The sequence below is a fragment of the Hordeum vulgare genome, chromosome 5H, assembly GCF_904849725.1.
Source record: "Hordeum vulgare subsp. vulgare chromosome 5H, MorexV3_pseudomolecules_assembly, whole genome shotgun sequence".
NCBI lineage: Eukaryota > Viridiplantae > Streptophyta > Magnoliopsida > Poales > Poaceae > Hordeum > Hordeum vulgare.
Genome location: NC_058522.1, coordinates 499522409 through 499539816, shown reverse-complemented (window position 1 = coordinate 499539816; position 17408 = coordinate 499522409). Strand labels below are relative to the sequence as shown.

The 17408-nt window shown below is 46.7% G+C and overlaps 1 protein-coding gene across 1 annotated transcript; it reads left to right on the top strand.

Annotated features, from left to right (window-relative positions):
• The first annotated feature begins 13628 nt into the window (after positions 1-13628).
• Positions 13629-17408, top strand: LOC123400068 (two-component response regulator-like PRR95). The gene is made up of 7 exons (XM_045094466.1): positions 13629-14004; positions 14686-14847; positions 14942-15072; positions 15158-15310; positions 15548-15933; positions 16056-16758; positions 16846-17408. Exons 1-7 carry the CDS (start codon positions 13821-13823, stop codon positions 16939-16941), a joined length of 1815 nt encoding a protein of 604 aa, XP_044950401.1. The 5' UTR covers positions 13629-13820; the 3' UTR covers positions 16942-17408.

Genomic DNA, 17408 nt, shown 5'->3' with positions numbered 1-17408 from the left:
GACCTAAGCGGCAGTGCCACAAAAATATGGCGCTATCATTGTTAACTCTAACTCTTTTGGTCTCAATGTTATGTATGTGTGTATCACTATCAAGATTCAATATGAACAATCCTCTCACATTGGGTGCATGACCATAAAAGATGTTACTCATAGAAATAGAACAACCATTATTCTCTGACTTAAAAGAGTAACCGTCTCGCAATAAACAAGATCCAGATATAATGTTCATGCCTAATGCAGGCACTAAATAACAATGATTTAAGTTCATAACTAATCCTGATGGTAACTGAAGTGAAACTGTGCCGACGGCGATTGCATCAACCTTGGAACCATTTCCTACGCGCATCGTCACTTCATCTTTCGCCAGCCCTCGTCTATTCCGCGGTTCCTGTTTCGAGTTGCAAATATGAGCAACAGAACTGGTATCGAATACCCAGGCACTACTACGAGAGCCGATTAAGTACACATCAATAACATGTATATCAAATATACCTGATTTTTCTTTGGCCGCCTTCTTATCAGCCAGATACTTGGGGCAATTGCGCTTCCAGTGACCCATACCCTTGCAATAGTAACACTCTGTTTCAGGCTTAGGTCCAGCTTTGGGTTTCTTCGTCAGATTGGCAACAAGCTTGCCACTCTTCTTTGAATTACCCTTCTTGCCTTTGCCGTTTCTCTTGAAACTAGTGGTCTTATTCACCATCAACACTTGATGCTCTTTACGGAGTTCAGACTCTGCGACTTTCAGCATCGCAAACAACTCGCCGGGAGACTTGTTCATCCCTTGCATGTTGTAGTTCAACACAAAGCCTTTATAGCTTGGCGGCAGTGATTGAAGGATTCTGTCAGTGATAGCTTCTTGCGGGAGTTCAATCCCCAGCTCAGCTAGACGGTTTGAGTACCCATACATTTTGAGCACATGTTCACTGACAGACGAGTTCTCCTCCATCTTGCAAGCATGGAATTTATCGGAGGTCTCATACCTCTCGATCCGGGCGTTCTTCTGAAAGATAAACTTCAACTCTTGGAACATCTCAAATGCTCCATGACGCTCAAAGCGACGTTGAAGTCCCGGTTCTAAGCCATACAAGACTGCACATTGAACTACTGAGTAGTCCTCCTTACGTGCTAACCAAGCGTTCTTAACATCCTGATCAGCCGTAGCGGGTGGTTCATCTCCTAGCGCAGCATTAAGGACATAATCCTTCTTCCCAGCTTGTAAGATTAGCTTAAGATTACGAGCCCAGTCTACAAAGTTGCTTCCATCACCTTTCAACTTAGCTTTCTCTAGGAACGTATTAAAATTCAGGGTGACAGTCGCGTGAGCCATGATCTACAACACAAATATATTCAAAGTGGACTTAGACTATGTTCAAGATAATTAGAGTTTAACTTAATCAAATTACTCGCTAAACTCCCACTCAAAAAGTACATCTCTCTAGTCATTTGAGTGGTTCATGATCCACTTACACTAGCTCAAGTCCGATCATCACGTGAGTTGAGCATAGTTTCAGTGGTAAGCATCCCCATGCTAATCATATCATCTATATGATTCATGATCGACCTTTCGGTCTCATGTGTTCCGAGGCCATGTCTGCACATGCTAGGCTCGTCAAGCTTAACCCGAGTGTTCCGCGTGCGCAACTGTTTTGCACCCGTTGTATGTGAACGTTGAGTCTATCACACCCGATCATCACGTGGTGTCTCAAAACGACGAACTGTAGCAACGGTGCACAGTCGGGGAGAACACAATTTCGTCTTGAAATTTTAGTGAGAGATCACCTCATAATGCTACCGTCGTTCTAAGCAAAATAAGGTGCATAAAAGGATTAACATCACATGCAATTCATAAGTGACATGATATGGCCATCATCACGTGCTCCTTGATCTCCATCACCAAAGCATTGGCACGATCTTCTTGTCACCGGCGCCACACCATGATCTCCATCAACGTGTCACCATCGGGGTTGTCGTGCTACTCATGCTATCACTACTAAAGCTACATCCTAGCAAAATAGTAAACGCATCTGCAAGCACAAACGTTAGTTATAAAGACAACCCTATGGCTCCTGCCGGTTGCCGTACCATCGACGTGCAAGTCGATATTATCTATTACAACATGATCATCTCATACATCCAATATATCACATCACATCGTTGTCCATATCACATCACAAGCATACCCTGCAAAAACAAGTTAGACGTCCTCTAATTTTGTTGTTGCATGTTTTACGTGGTGACCATGGGTATCTAGTAGGATCGCATCTTACTTACGCAAACACCACAACGAAGATATATGAGTTGCTATTTAACCTCATCCAAGGACCTCCTCGGTCAAATCCGATTCAACTAAAGTTGGAGAAACTGACACCCGCCAGTCATCTTTGAGCAACGGAGTTACTCGTAGCCATGAAACCAGTCTCTCGTAAGCGTACGAGTAATGTCGGTCCGAGCCGCTTCGATCCAACAATACTGCGGAATCAAGAAAAGACTAAGGAGGGCAGCAAAATGCACATCACCGCCCATAAAAACTTTTGTGTTCTACTCGAGAAGACATCTACGCATGAACCTAGCTCCGATACCACTGTTGGGGAACGTCGCATGGGAAACAAAAAATTTCCTACGCGCACGAAGACCTATCATGGTGATGTCCATCTACGAGAGGGGATGTGTGATCTACGTACCCTTGTAGACCGTACAGCAGAAGCGTTAGTGAACACGGTTGATGTAGTGGAACGTCCTCACGTCCCTCGATCCGCCCCGCGAACTATCCCGCGATCAGTCCCACGATCTAGTGCCAAACGGACGGCACCTCCGCGTTCAGCACACGTACAGCTCGACGATGATCTCGGCTTTCTTGATCCAGCAAGAGAGACGGAGAGGTAGAAGAGTTCTCCGGCAGCATGACGGCGCTCCGGAGGTTGGTGATGATCTCGTCTCAGCAGGGCTCCGCCCGAGCTCCGCAGAAACGCGATCTAGAGGTAAAACGTGGAGATATGTGGTCGGGCTGTCGTGGCAAAGTTGTCTCAAATCAGCCCTAAAACCCCACTATATATAGGAGGAGGAGGGGGGAACCTTGCCTTGGGGTCCAAGGACTCCCAAGGGGGTCGGCCGAACCTAGGGGGAAGGTCTCCCCCCCCCCAAACCGAGTCCCACTAAGGGCTGGTGCGCCACCCTCAATGCCTATGGGCTTCCCCGGGGTGGGTCCCCCCCCCCCCCCGTGAACTCCCGGAACCCATTCGTCATTCCCGGTACATTCCCGGTAACTCCGAAAACCTTCCGGTAATCAAATGAGGTCATCCTATATATCAATCTTCGTTTCCGGACCATTCCGGAAACCCTCGTGACGTCCGTGATCTCATCCGGGACTCCGAACAACATTCGGTAACCAACCATATAACTCAAATACGCATAAAACAACGTCGAACCTTAAGTGTGTAGACCCTGCGGGTTCGAGAACTATGTAGACATGACCCGAGAGACTCCTCGGTCAATATCCAATAGCAGGACCTGGATGCCCATATTGGATCCTACATATTCTACGAAGATCTTATCGTTTGAACCTCAGTGCCAAGGATTCATATAATCCCGTATGTCATTTCCTTTGTCCTTCGGTATGTTACTTGCCCGAGATTCGATCGTCAGTATCCGCATACCTATTTCAATCTCATTTACTGGCAAGTCTCTTTACTCGTTCCGTAATACAAGATCCCGCAACTTACACTAAGTCACATTGCTTGCAAGGCTTGTGTGTGATGTTGTATTACCGAGTGGGCCCCGAGATACCTCTCCATCACACGGAGTGACAAATCCCAGTCTCGATCCATACTAACTCAACGGACACCTTTGGAGATACCTGTAGAGCATCTTTATAGTCACCCAGTTATGTTGCGACGTTTGATACACACAAAGTATTCCTCCGGTGTTAGTGAGTTATATGATCTCATGGTCATAGGAACAAATACTTGACACGCAGAAAACAGTAGCAATAAAATGACACGATCAACATGCTACGTCTATTAGTTTGGGTCTAGTCCATCACGTGATTCTCCTAATGACATGATCCAGTTATCAAGCAACAACACCTTGTTCATAATCAGAAGACACTGACTATCGTTGATCAACTAGCTAGCCAACTAGAGGCTTGCTAGGGACAGTGTTTTGTCTATGTATCCACACATGTATATAAGTCTTCATTCAATACAATTATAGCATGGATAATAAACGATTATCTTGATATAGGAATTATAATAATAACTATATTTATTATTGCCTCTAGGGCATAATACCAACACCTATGCCAAGTATCAGATAGCCTCTGCAGACGAAGCCAAGCTGCACCTTCATTGGGGGTACCTGCCCATGCCCAATCATGGATGACATGAACCTAGCAAATCAATAACAGGAGTTGTATATAGAATCAGTCATGCAGGATGTTACATTCTGTTTTCTTGACTTCGTTCTTTCTTCTTGATGTGCACTTGTGTTGCCCTAAATTGAATAATTGCCACTTTTTACCGGTGCTGTCATGGATACAATTCAAGGACTTCTAGACATCATTGCTTTTATGCTCAGTATGTTTTGCAGGCTTGTCAGGTGCTGGAGAGGATCACGGTGTCTATGATGAAGAATAAGAATTTGTAAGGAGCCTTTGTAATCTCTTGTTAACCAGAGTGCATCATTTTTTTACTGTTCATTAAGAATAGCATTTACCAATACACTGGTGCCATATACCTTATGTACTCTTAAGTTCCTTGGCATTGTAGGTTTGGGAGTAGAGTTTGTGTGACTGCATCAAAATTGGCAGTAACAACCGTAGTGCTCATCCTGGATAGAGTTTCAAGTTTGTGCAGATTTTGAAGTTCATTTCAAAGCAGATCAATGTAAATCTTCGGAACATGTTTAGTTTGATATAGTGTTAACTCTCACTTCACTTTATGTGAATCTTATTCCTGGTTAAGTAGTGTGTCTGCTATTTACCACATGAAACATATCTCCCCCCTATTTTCAAATACATGTACACAATAGAGTTTTCACTTCGGAAGCATCAAAACCTTTTATAGCTACAAGTAAATAGTTTCTTAGGACATACAGTAATGCTTCATTTTTAGTTTATAAGAGAAATAACAAAACCATTATCGTATAGCTTCATTTTAAGAAGAAAATAATGCTTGAATTAATCCATTGAAACCGAATGAAAATTAAGCTACAACTACTTACTGTTGAATCAATAAACAAGATCAATTAGGTAGATTTAGGTAGCTTGGTTTCAGAGATTGAATCAATCACTGTTGTGTAGTGGTTTTTTAGTACAAGGGTGCAGATTATTCTTTTAGTAGGAAGGCCTTGAGATAATTTTTGCCCAGTGCAACGCACGGGCATTTGTACTAGTAGATTAAACATTTATAAACATGCATGAAAGTTGGAAATTATTAATCTACATGAAATTTTGGACATTTCACATATATAATTTATTTTCATCCGGTGCATGGTTAATTATTTATTAGCAATGCAAAATCATGCAATTTTCTATAATTCTGAAATTCCTGGGATAATAGACAAATTTGCAACCGTAAAAAAACAACATGTGGGCCAAAACTGAGTGGCCCGATAGTACATAGCGGGCGCAACTTAGCAAAATTGCGCCTGGGCAACATATAGGTAAGGGGACAGCTCACCATGGGCCAAGGCTCGGCTTGGTGGAGAGGGGAACAGCTGGGTCAGGGTGCTCGCGAAGCTGGCCTTGGCGAGCCAGCCCGCGCGGGCGTTGGAGGTGGCCCAACCAGCCGACAAGGCCGAGGCGGAGCGAGTGGGCGCTGGGAGCTGGAGATGGGCCGACATGGCCACGCGGCACCACTGGGCTGCGAAGGCTGTGGGGGCCCACGAGGTCGGGGCGCTGTCAACAGGCACAACTCCACCCGCCCGATCCAACCTGGATCGAGGACGAGTGGCGGTGATGCCGGAGTTGGGGTGTCGGCGGATTGGGAACGGACATGGGATGACACAGGCGGTAGATCTGGCGAGGGGCGGAGCGGATCTTGCTGGTGGCAACCTCAAGGGCGGCGGGCCGAGCTCCTGCGACGGCTGCAGCAAAAGGACTCGGGTCCAGCGGCGCACGACTGCGTTAGTGGCTGCTGCGGGCGGCGGGGAGCGGCAGCGCGGGGCTCCGGCGATGGGGCAGCTAGGGGCGACAGCGTGGCGACGACGGCAGCGGTCGACGAGGGTTACGGTTGTCGGCATTCTGGGAATGGGGGTACCCAGACCTGCCTGCCTGCGGTCCAGGGCGGGCCCACTTCATCAACACAAGATTGACTAGAACAGCACCACCCCGGACAAGGCCCTCGTGAGGGGCCAAGCCTCGCGAGGAAGAGCGACATCAAGACCCACAGGGGGCCTCCTCAGGACCCCTCCGGAGCGGCAGATATTTCGAGGCAAGGTCGGGCCTCAAGAGTCAAGGGTGACGCCAGGGAAGGACAGGCGAGCAGTAGATGGCAGGATGAGACAGTTTCCCCTTTAGTGCAACAGAGGTGGGAGCATCCCAGGGCTCCAAAGGCATCTTCCAAAGGTTTCCCTTCCGGTGCAACAAGACCACGACCGCCCGCCAGCAGGACGAGCGTCATCCCTGCGCTCACCTCTACGGCATTGGCAGCTACTTTGCAGGTGAAGACCACTTTTGACAAGGGAAGCATGTTCCCTTGTCCCCCACCGAAACTGGTCGTTGTGGGATCCCTTCCCGCCAACGATAAGGGAAGAGGACCCGGGCCTCCACTATAAAGAGAGAGAGTAGGATACTTGAGAGAGGGGGGTTCATTCAGACGAGATTGAGACCGAAGAGACTTCATCCCAACCATAGGGCAATACACCTAGTCGCTTGCCCTCCGGAGGATCGAGAGCACTGTACTAGTTCATCCACCACTTTCGCAAGAGGCAATCCACCAATAGCAGGAGTGGGGTTTTACGCTTCGCAGTGGCCCGAACCTGGGTAAACTGTTGTGTTATGTGTTCCCTCATCATCGATTGAGCCCTTCGCCGTTTCCATCGAGTAGCGAGCTAGGTAAGTTCGAGCCGGGAGAGATCGTCGTACACGCCCCTGTGTTCGAATCCTTAGGGTTTTGCGGAGCCCGAAATCCGACAACGGGCGAGCTCCGAGCATGGGGTGCTGACTGCGGACAGGCGCTCCGGGCGGCTATCGCGGTCTGTTGCATGCACCAACGACAACTTGGCCCAAATTGGGCCCGGGGGCTGGCCGAACCTGGGTCTAGCGGGCCCGGTGTGGTGGTGGAGGCTCAGGGCCGAGGAGAGAGGTGGGTGGCGGCACGGTATCCGAGGATAAAGTCTAGGGTTCCACTTTTGGGCAAGGTAGGCTTCCTTTTATAGCAAGAGGTGCTAGGGTTAGGGGTTTTGCATCGGTTTCGAACGCACGATCGTGATCCGATGGCTTCGAACACTGGGGCAAGGTTTGGTGTGCTATTGGGTTGTGTAGATGGGCTAGATGGCGATGAGAGGGAGGTTTGCGTCGTGTGACAAAGTTTTAGAAACTGAAATCGTCCGTGAATTAAACCGGTTATAGTGTCGCTACATGTTTAATGGTTTGGGTATCAAACGGACTCCGATTGCGATGAAATTTTGCACGTGGCCTACCTACACTATAATAAGACAGCACGCCAACTTTCAACCCGATCTGAGAAAGTTTTATACACACTCTTAAAAAAATATTTTAATGATGTCGCGGGCGCGTGCATGTGTGGTTGGTCTCGAAACGGTCAACAATAAAAACATAGAGAACCGGCAACTAACAACGGATGCAGGTTTTGAAAAATGACGACAACGGAGTGCCGATGCAATGCGGATGATGCGCATGATGCGATGATGAATGCAACAAAAAAGAATCACACGACTACAATGGAATAAAAGGGGAATCTTCTGGAGTGCCAGTTTCGGTCTCTTACATCTTCCACCAAGTAAACCACAAAGCATCAACTACAAGATGTAATCAACACTACTAGTCACACCCCATGTACCAATCCCGATGTTCTGGTACAAGATTGAGTAGAAGAGGTAAACTAGGGTTTTGAGAGGAGATGGTGTTGATGAAGATTGGCCTCCCCAAGATGAGAGGATTGTTGGTGATGACGATGGCCTTGATTTCCCCCTCTAGAAGGGAAGTTCCTCCAGCGGATTCGCTCCACCGGAGGGCAAATGTGCTCCTGCCCAGGTTCTGCCTCGAGACGGCGGCGCTTCATGCCGAAAGTCCTCCTCTTAAATTTTTTGGGTAAAAGGGATTTTATACCAGAAGATGATCGCTACACGTGGGCGAGGGGGCCGCTAGATATCAGGTCGCACCAGGGGGGCCTAGCGCGCCCTGGTGTCTAGTGGACGCCTGGTAGCCCCCCTCTGGTACTTCTTCGCTCCAGTATTTTTTTATTTATTATAAAATAAATCTCTGTAAATTTCCAGCCCAATTGGAGATGTGCAAAATAGGTATCTCTGACGTAGCTTTTTCAGCTCCACAATTCCATCTGCCGACATTCTCCCACTTGATGTAAACCTTGCATATTATGAAAGAAAAAGCATTAGAATTACTCCACCAAGTGGCAAAATGCATAAAACACTATAAATAACAGTAACAAAACATGATGCAAAATGGACATGTCATTGACTCAACATGAAAAGTCAGTAACATGAAAGTAAATAGGTTGTCCCTTCCCAAAGGGAAGCAAGAATTTGCAAAGGTGCCAGAGCTCATTATTTTAAAATAGAGATGAATATGTAATTTTGGGTGGTGTGCCTTTTCCTGTCAACGTCACAACAAGGTTTTCAATATCTTCCGTGCTAATCACATCATTGGTGGTACCCAAACGGAATTAAAATTTTACTCCCCCTCCACCATTCAATCACATTCCATGGCTAGCCGTATCCACGGGTGCCCTCCAAATAACCAACTATCTATGGGGAGTGTTAGTTTATTTATTTTTGTATTATGCAGGACTGAGAATCCTTTTTATCAGCCTCTCTCGTGCAATGACAAGTGAATAAACATTCATCTTGAGAATAATTCGCTTAGCATGGAAGATAATGACCGCCTCGACGCTCCATTAGCACTACGTGTACACAAAAGGATGTTTATTTGAATGTTTAGATGTGGAACATGCAAATTTACTTGGAATGGCAATTAAATACCATATATAGGTAGGTATGATGGACTCTCGTGGAAGAAACTTGGTTCAAGGATTTGGATGCATAAGTAGTATCTCTACTTAGTGCGAAGTTTTTGGCTAGCAAAAGGTTCTAAACAAGGACCACACGTTGGAGGATCCATAACAATATAACTTCTATGCAAATATACTCAAACGTAACCATTACGTTGTATTCTTTGTCCAGCTTTAACTATTGATCAAGGTTGAAAAGAATTAATGGGTATTCACAATCATAAAACATGTCCATGATAATATATTTGTATCTCAAAATTCTTTTTCTTATACTAGTTATTCATGAATTGCTTGTATGACCAATACTATGATTGTCAAACTTCAATAGATTTTTCTTTTAAACCAAATGTGAAACTACTACAAGGCATAAAGCACATTTATAATTTCAGATTTATTGTATTTCATTCATTCCTAATTTACTCTTAAGATATAAGTGAAGCACAAGAGTAATCATCAAACTACTCTCGAAAGATATAAGTGAAGATCAATGAGTAGTCAAACAATTAAGTAGCTATGTGAGGACTCTCTCTCAATAAAGATTTTCACATCTGATATTTATTTCAAAACAAAAACAAAACAAAAGGCACTCCAACAATAGCACATCACATGTGGACAAAGAAAATTTTATGCTCAACGTAGGCTAACTGGTATTTGTTAACGAAGAGTTTTGGGATGCGTGTCATCCCCAAGCTTAGATGCTTGAGACTTCTTGTAATATTTACTTGGGGTGTTTTGGGCATCCCCAAGCTTGAGCTTTTATATCTCGTTCAATCCTCTCATATCCCGGTTTCACCTAAGTCTCAAAAACTTCATCCACACAAAACTTGAAAAGAACTCGAGAGATAAGTTAGTACACATAAAAGTAAATTAACACTTAATGTACTTCCAAGACAAGTTGCATAATAATTTTCAAACATTAGGTAATGTATACTCTTATTTTCACAATTTATATCTACCAATATAAGCCATGAAAACTCTAGAATTAGTAGATAAGAAATCTATGACAGCAATCTGTCCAAACAGAATAGTGTGTAGCAATCTATTTAAACAGTGTACTTATGTAACTTAAAAAAATCTAAAAATTTAGAACATTATAAAAAATTTGTATTACATTACTATGTAAAAATTTCCGAAACTTTCCGCGTACCAGTAAAATCTGATAAGTCAAATACTACAGGCAAAGTTTCTATTTTTGTATAGCACACATCACACATGCAATTTAAGCATTCTAAACGTAATTCGTAAAACTTTTTATTGAAAAATAAGAATATAATAACATTTAACAGAGAACAACAAAATGAAATGATGCTCCAAGCAAAACACATATCATGTGACGAATAAAAATATAGCTCCTAATAAGATATACCGGTAATGTTGGAGACGTAAGAGGGGGTTGCCTTCCGGGGCATCCCCAAGACGGGATGATGAAGATGGCCACACGAGATGATTTCCCCTCTCCGGGAGGGTACTGGAAAGGCTCCAGATTGGTTTTTCATTGATACAGAGAGTTGCGGCGGCAAAGCGGAAGTTATCTCTTTATTTCTAAGGTTTTTGGTATATATATAGGATTTTTTCAGCGTTGGAATCACGCCGAACAGAGCCACGTGGCCCCACAAGCTATCAAGGCATGACCTAGGGGGGTCGCGCCATGTTAGCTTGTGGCCCTCTCGTGGCTCCCCTCCGGTGGTTTTTCTCTCCAATATTGCTTATTTCCTCCAAAAAATATAAAAAAAAGTGTCGGGCGATTCCGCGAACTTTCATTTTCTGCACAGAAACAACACCATGATAATTGTGCTAAAAAAGCATCAGTCCGGGTTAGTTCTGACTAAATCATATAAAGTTCATTAAAACCATATAAAATTATTGTAAACATGGGCAAACATGGCATGAATTCTTCAAATTATCAATACGTTGGAGATGTATCACCCCGCCCCGAGGAGGTGAAGGAGACAATGATGGATCGGATAGCTCCGGCGATGAGCTGATCCAACTCGATCCCTACTGTGTTTTTGACTGCTACTTCCATGAGAAGGATGACAAGGGCAGTCGTGGATGATCTTTTCCATAGCTATCATGAAGGTTAAACATGTCAAAAGTTGGTAATCTGATTGCATGTCCACATGTAGTAGTCGGGCGATGTGTGTAATCATCATATACGTAGTTGAATGAGTTTGTATGGATTTGTGGTATGCTATTTTTGATTGTGTGATGGGCAATTTGAGGTTTGACCAGGTAGTTTCCACGGACGTGTCCGCACGCGTCCGCACACGTTTGAGGGGTCGGATTTGCCAAGTTTGGTTATAGATGCTCTAAGAACATGACAAGTGTGTTAGACCATCTACAGTCGGATTTGACAAATTCAATCCCATATACGTGCGCGGGCACATCTAGGCACGTCCGCAGACAACGCTAGACAACCCCTCATATGGGTTGTCACACATCCACACACCTTAAATACAGAACCTCAAATCCATGCAATCCTTGCGCGTCAATCATATGATACAAATTGTCCGAATTCGACGCTCTGAAAGAAATTAAAACAAATCATAGTTCAACAATCCACACATGGTAAAATGAAAATCAATGTCCGAATGTGACGGATGGCTTGCTAGCTGGCCGGATCACTCGTCGGATGCCATCCATGTCTTCTATTGTGAGGCCATCCTTGTCTCCTGCTCCGAGGCAATCCTTGTGTCATGCTCCGCCTACAACTCCTGCATCCTGCTTGCATGATCCGCCTGCATCGTTGTCGCATGCTCCGCCGCTGCTACAGCCGCCATCACCACCTTGTACTCCCTACGGTGATTGATCTCATTTTCCTTCTTCTCAATCCACTTCTTTGCATGCTCATCCAAGAGGGTTTCATCCGTCAACATGATCTTCGCGTCCTCGGTGTCTCGTGCGAGTTGCGGTGGTTGAACATACCATATGCAAAGTTGAGCATACACGAGTAATTGAACATACCGAGTCTTGTGGTGTCATTATGTCGAACAGGTCGTGGGCAGCCCGAACTCTGCCGGTGCACGTGCTTATTCGCGTTCGAACGAGTTGCGTTGAGTGACACACGTCCGTCGTTGGCATGTCCGTTGGCAGAAAGTAGTTTGGAATGCCCTAGCTGTCCATCAGATCCTTATCTGTCCCAACCTAGTCCGATGATGCAATCCTTGTCGCCACACAAATAAATGTGGTGTGGGGTTCCGCGCAAGGCTGGGGGGCTTGCAATGGCTCCTTCATTCCCCTTCCGCTCACTGCAACGTCACAACCGCTTACCTCTCTCGCTGCCTGCGGCGCCGGTTCCTCCGGGCGATGTTCTCTCGCTTGTAGGACAAAGCCGAGGGCGGTACGCCGACGGATGCGACGGACAGAACCTCTGTCACGATGGTCGGGGTGGGCTTGATGACATCTTGGGCAGCGGATTGGGACTCGCAGTGAGGATGTGGAGCAAGGGTGTGAGACGGCAAGGGCTCGGTCTCAAGAAAGGAAAAATGAAGGCGGAAGGAGGAGGAAGGGTTTGATGAATGTGTGGTAGGATAGGCCTGTCTGGCGGACGCGCAAGCACGCGTCCGGACGTCCCATATCCGTTTTAGATTTATGTTGGATATGAGGAATGCCGTTCAACGTTTAAAACCCGTTTAAGACATTTTTTTAGAAACCGTTTAAGACATTCGTTTGAATTATATTTTTATGACTAGACATCAACCAATCCGGAGACAAGGCGAGCGGTTGTAGATGATTCTACAAATAAACAGGTCGGTGAAGCAGCAAGTACACTTACCACGCGAGTCAAAAAAAAAAAAGTAGTACTAATAGTGCCACTGCGCTGCGGAAGATATTATCGGGGCCCCACCGTGCGGAAACGGCAACCACCCAGCCCCCGCACCGCCGCACCACACCCCCACGAAGCTCAGAACCACACGCTCCCGCGGGCCCCGTCCACGCCCCCGGCCTCTCTCCCCCAGCCGCACGATTTTAAAACCGGATCGAAAGCCACCCATCCGCGGCGCGCGCGCCTCCCGACCCAACACGTGTCTCCCGCGCCAGCCGCGGATCAGGATCCCTCCCCCGCGGCCCACCACGTGCCCCAGCGGGCCCGGCGAAATATCGCCTGATCCGCCCCTCCCCCTCCTCGCCGAACCCATGCGGCCCGCGCGGCGTGGGCAGGGCGCCCGCTGGCCGAACCACTGGCCCAGGCGATGCCACGTCACCGCGGCCGCGATCCCGCGCGGGCTGGCGCACGGCGTGACGTGGCGGCCCCGCCCGCCGGTCCAGCGCGGGCAGATATTTTCTCCCCTCCCGAGGCCCGCGCGCCCATCACGTGCCCTCGTCCCCGCCCACTGGCTCTGCGGGCCCCGGCGGCCCCCGGCCCACCTGTCGGCATCGCGTAGCGTCGGGGCTATATAGCTATGCTCCTCTGCGGCCGCTTAGTTTTAATCGTCTCCATCGCTCGCGAGTCCGCAGCTCCACTGGCATTTCGATCCCCATTTCGAAGCTTCCAATCCAGCGATCCAGCGCGAGAAGAAGGAGGAGAAGCCGTCTCGGTGGTGGCTACTTGATCTGCGAGTCGAGGCGGCCGAGCTCCGGCGAGTAGATAACCAGCCAGAGCCGCCCGGGATGGCGCGCCGCGGCCAAGGACAAGGAGGAGGAGTGGAGGAGAGGGAGGTGGTGGACCAGGACGGGAGGGAGGAGGAGGTGCGGCGGGCGCTGCCGATGATGCCCGTCAGGGTGCTGCTCGCCGAGGGCGACGACTCCACGCGCCACGTCATCTCCGCGCTGCTCCGCAAGTGCGGCTACCACGGTGCGCACCTCGACTACCCTCGCATCAATCCATCCATCCATCTATCGGCAGCCGCAGCTTTTGTTGATTTCCCGGATTGGTAGTTCGATTCGAGTTCCGGTTGGTGCTGTGCGGGCGGATCGGGAGGTAGCTGCCAGTTTTACAGAGTTCAGCTTCGTATCAGTGTTTCGGCATGGTGGCGCGGTAGGTAGGAACAGGAACACAGGATGCTTCCTCTGGTCTGATCCACTTCCCAGCAGCCACACGATAAGTTCGTCAGATATGCTAGTTCTGGTGCCTAGTTCGTCAGATAGTTAGATCCCTTAATTTTTTTTTTCTCTTCAAATATCGCTCCGAAATTTGCTCTGCAGCCACCGACGCCAATACCGTATTATCGCTGGCATGTGTCGATTAGGAAAGGAACACGGTTTGAACGCTTCAATCCACGCCTTTTGGGGCGTCTGGTGTTAAATTGTGCTCAATATTAACTAAACATAATTACTTGTACGGTCACACTTAGTTATGGGTTAACATGATTTTAGCACAGTTAGACATATGTTGAAATTGTACAATTTTCTGCGGACAGAGTATTTTATTTTCCAACAAGTTGGGCCTTTGAATTTGTTCTGCTAGAACTTTCATGACGATTTTAGCAGAGCCTGTAACATTTTCTCAGACTTATGTTTCATATTGTTCTTGCAGTTTCTGCGGCTTCTGATGGTGTCAAGGCCTGGGAATTACTAAAGGAAAAATCGTTCAAAATAGATCTTGTCCTCACTGAAGTTGAACTTCCTTCCATGTCTGGGTTCCTCCTACTCTCCACGATCATGGAACATGACGCCTGCAAGAATATCCCTGTCATAAGTATGTGCCCGAACTATGTCAGTCTCGTTTCAGTTTGCAGTTTCTGCTCCTGCAGCTTAGTCTAATGCTAATTCTTTTTTTTCTGGCTATGCAGTGATGTCTTCGAATGATGCAGTTAGCATGGTTTTCAAATGCATGCTGAAGGGCGCAGCCGATTTCCTTGTCAAGCCGATAAGAAAGAATGAGTTACGGAACTTATGGCAACACGTTTGGAGAAAACAACTTGTAAGACCACATGCTTGCATCCTTTTTATAACAATTGTTTTTTTCTGTTTTATTAGATTATAACTTTGATCCGCTTCCTTTACAGGCAAATGGTGAGATCGATGTACAGCAAATACAACAAGAAGAGAATGTCGCAGAACAGCACGGGCGAAAGACTGAAGCGACAAAAGCTGAACATTCAACTCAAAATGTGGTCCGTAAAAATAGAGAATGCAGTGAACAAGAAAGTGACGCTCAAGTAAGTTTAACAGAAAACATAATTTTGCATTATTTTTTAAGTGCTGGTTGTTTGACTGAACATGGAATCAGTGATTTCCTCTTGTCTATGAGCCATCATTCTTAAAGTACCTGATAGCTAGTTGTAGAAACTATGGGCCATCGCCCATCAGTGAGCCATCAGTGATTTCCTCTATGTTGAACCTAGATATGTTGCTGCAGCTTTGCAAAAACTAAGTATTGGTATTTCTTTATGCAGAGTTCTTGCACAAGATCAGAACCGGAGGCTGAGAGCAAGCACACCAACAGTTTCTTGGAGTTCAAGCAGATAACAGAAAGGCAATCATCTACTGACCCCAAAAACACTGTGGAAAATAGAGATCCTGAAAACCCTAGTGAAAATAAGCGCAAGAAAGCCTCGACAGATATCGAGGTAGTCCATATAATTGATGATGCACCGAAGCCTAGCACGATGGAGGTGGATATTGTGAGAACAAACTCTAAAGGAAACGGCGATAAGTGGTTCTCCATCCCAGCCCATCAGTTGGAGCTTTCCCTGAGAAGATCTGACTATGGCAGATCAGAGGACCAAGAGAAAAATGATACGAGAACCCTGAACCACTCAACTGCATCTGCATTTTCATTGTAAGTGTACCTTTTCTTTCGCTTGTTCTGGTATCTGTGCTTTTGTCATCAGAGGACCATGAGATCCTATTGTTCTTGACCTAGAAAGATATCTTACGGTTAAAATTATTTCCTATTCACAGGTACAACTGCAGGCCTGTATCCTCTTTTGGTAACGCTGGTGATGCCCAGCCATGCAGCACCTCAGCAACACATGTAGATCCAGCAAACAAGAATGGAAATTGGGCGGCTCCTTCTCAAGACAAGACACACACAAGTTGCCATCCTATCAGAGTTGTACCACTTCCCGCTCCTGTTGGAGGCCTCACTTTTGATGGGCAGCCATTCTGGAGCGGTGCACCTGTGGCACCCCTTCTTTATCCACAGTCAGGTCCTCCTATTTGGAATAGCAGAACTCCAGTGTCGCAAAAGGCGGACACACAGGCAACTTCATCGCAGCAGAAGTGTCAACAGAATGATCCAACAGAGATGGACTGCCAGCAGACTGAAAGCACACAGCTGCAAGAAGTTCTACCTCCACCTATTGCAAATGAAAAGCACCTGCACGTTGAAATCCCCTCAGACAGCAACACTCAGCAGGTTTCACCTATGACCGGTGAAAGCGGAAGCAGTACTGTGCTGAACAACTCTGGCAACAGCAATGCTCTCAGTGGCAGCGCCTGCGGAAGCTCTTCCAACCGGATCACCACCCCTACTGAACAATGTAACGCATCCGACGGTGCCACTGAAAATCCAAGCATGGAGGGGTTGCATCACCTGAGCCAACGTGAGATTGCCCTGAACAAGTTTCGGCTCAAACGGAAAGAACGGTGCTTCGAGAAGAAGGTAGGCACAAGAACAAATCTTTCCTTTCCATTTTGATCCAATTTTTTGGGAAGGAGCTGGGGTTTACATTCTTGCATTATTGTGCAGGTGCGGTACCAGAGCAGGAAACTACTTGCAGAGCAGCGTCCCCGGGTGAAGGGTCAGTTTGTTCGGCAAGATCAGAGCGTTCAAGGAAGCAGCTAGATGTCACCTGCAGGCAACAACCGTTCGCCTTGCTGCGCCGATTTGCTGTGTTCTTTGAAAGAGTGGAGATAACTACATCAGAATTATCGACCTTTCTTTCTTGTATGCTTAAGTCTGTTGTTATTGTATACGCTAACTTGTCGTAGATTAGCTCGTACATAGTAGAGTTTGTCAGTAGGCGGCTAGAGAACATACTACCTGACTCGGTACATGTTTGCCGTATACGTTGTTGCACTCTTGTGTGGTTGCAAAGGTGTCAGTCAAGGATGTCCTAAGACATACTTTTGTGTGCTTTCTCGAACTGAAACATCGTTGCTGCAGTTTAGTTCACTGCCTCAGCAAAATGATGTCGTCTTTCCGTACTATAGATGGATTTACATTCAAAAGACATTTTTTGTAATTATTCCTGCAGTTTGGCTGAACTTCTGCCCATTGTATGGATGAGGGCTTGGCAAGTTCTTGCGTGA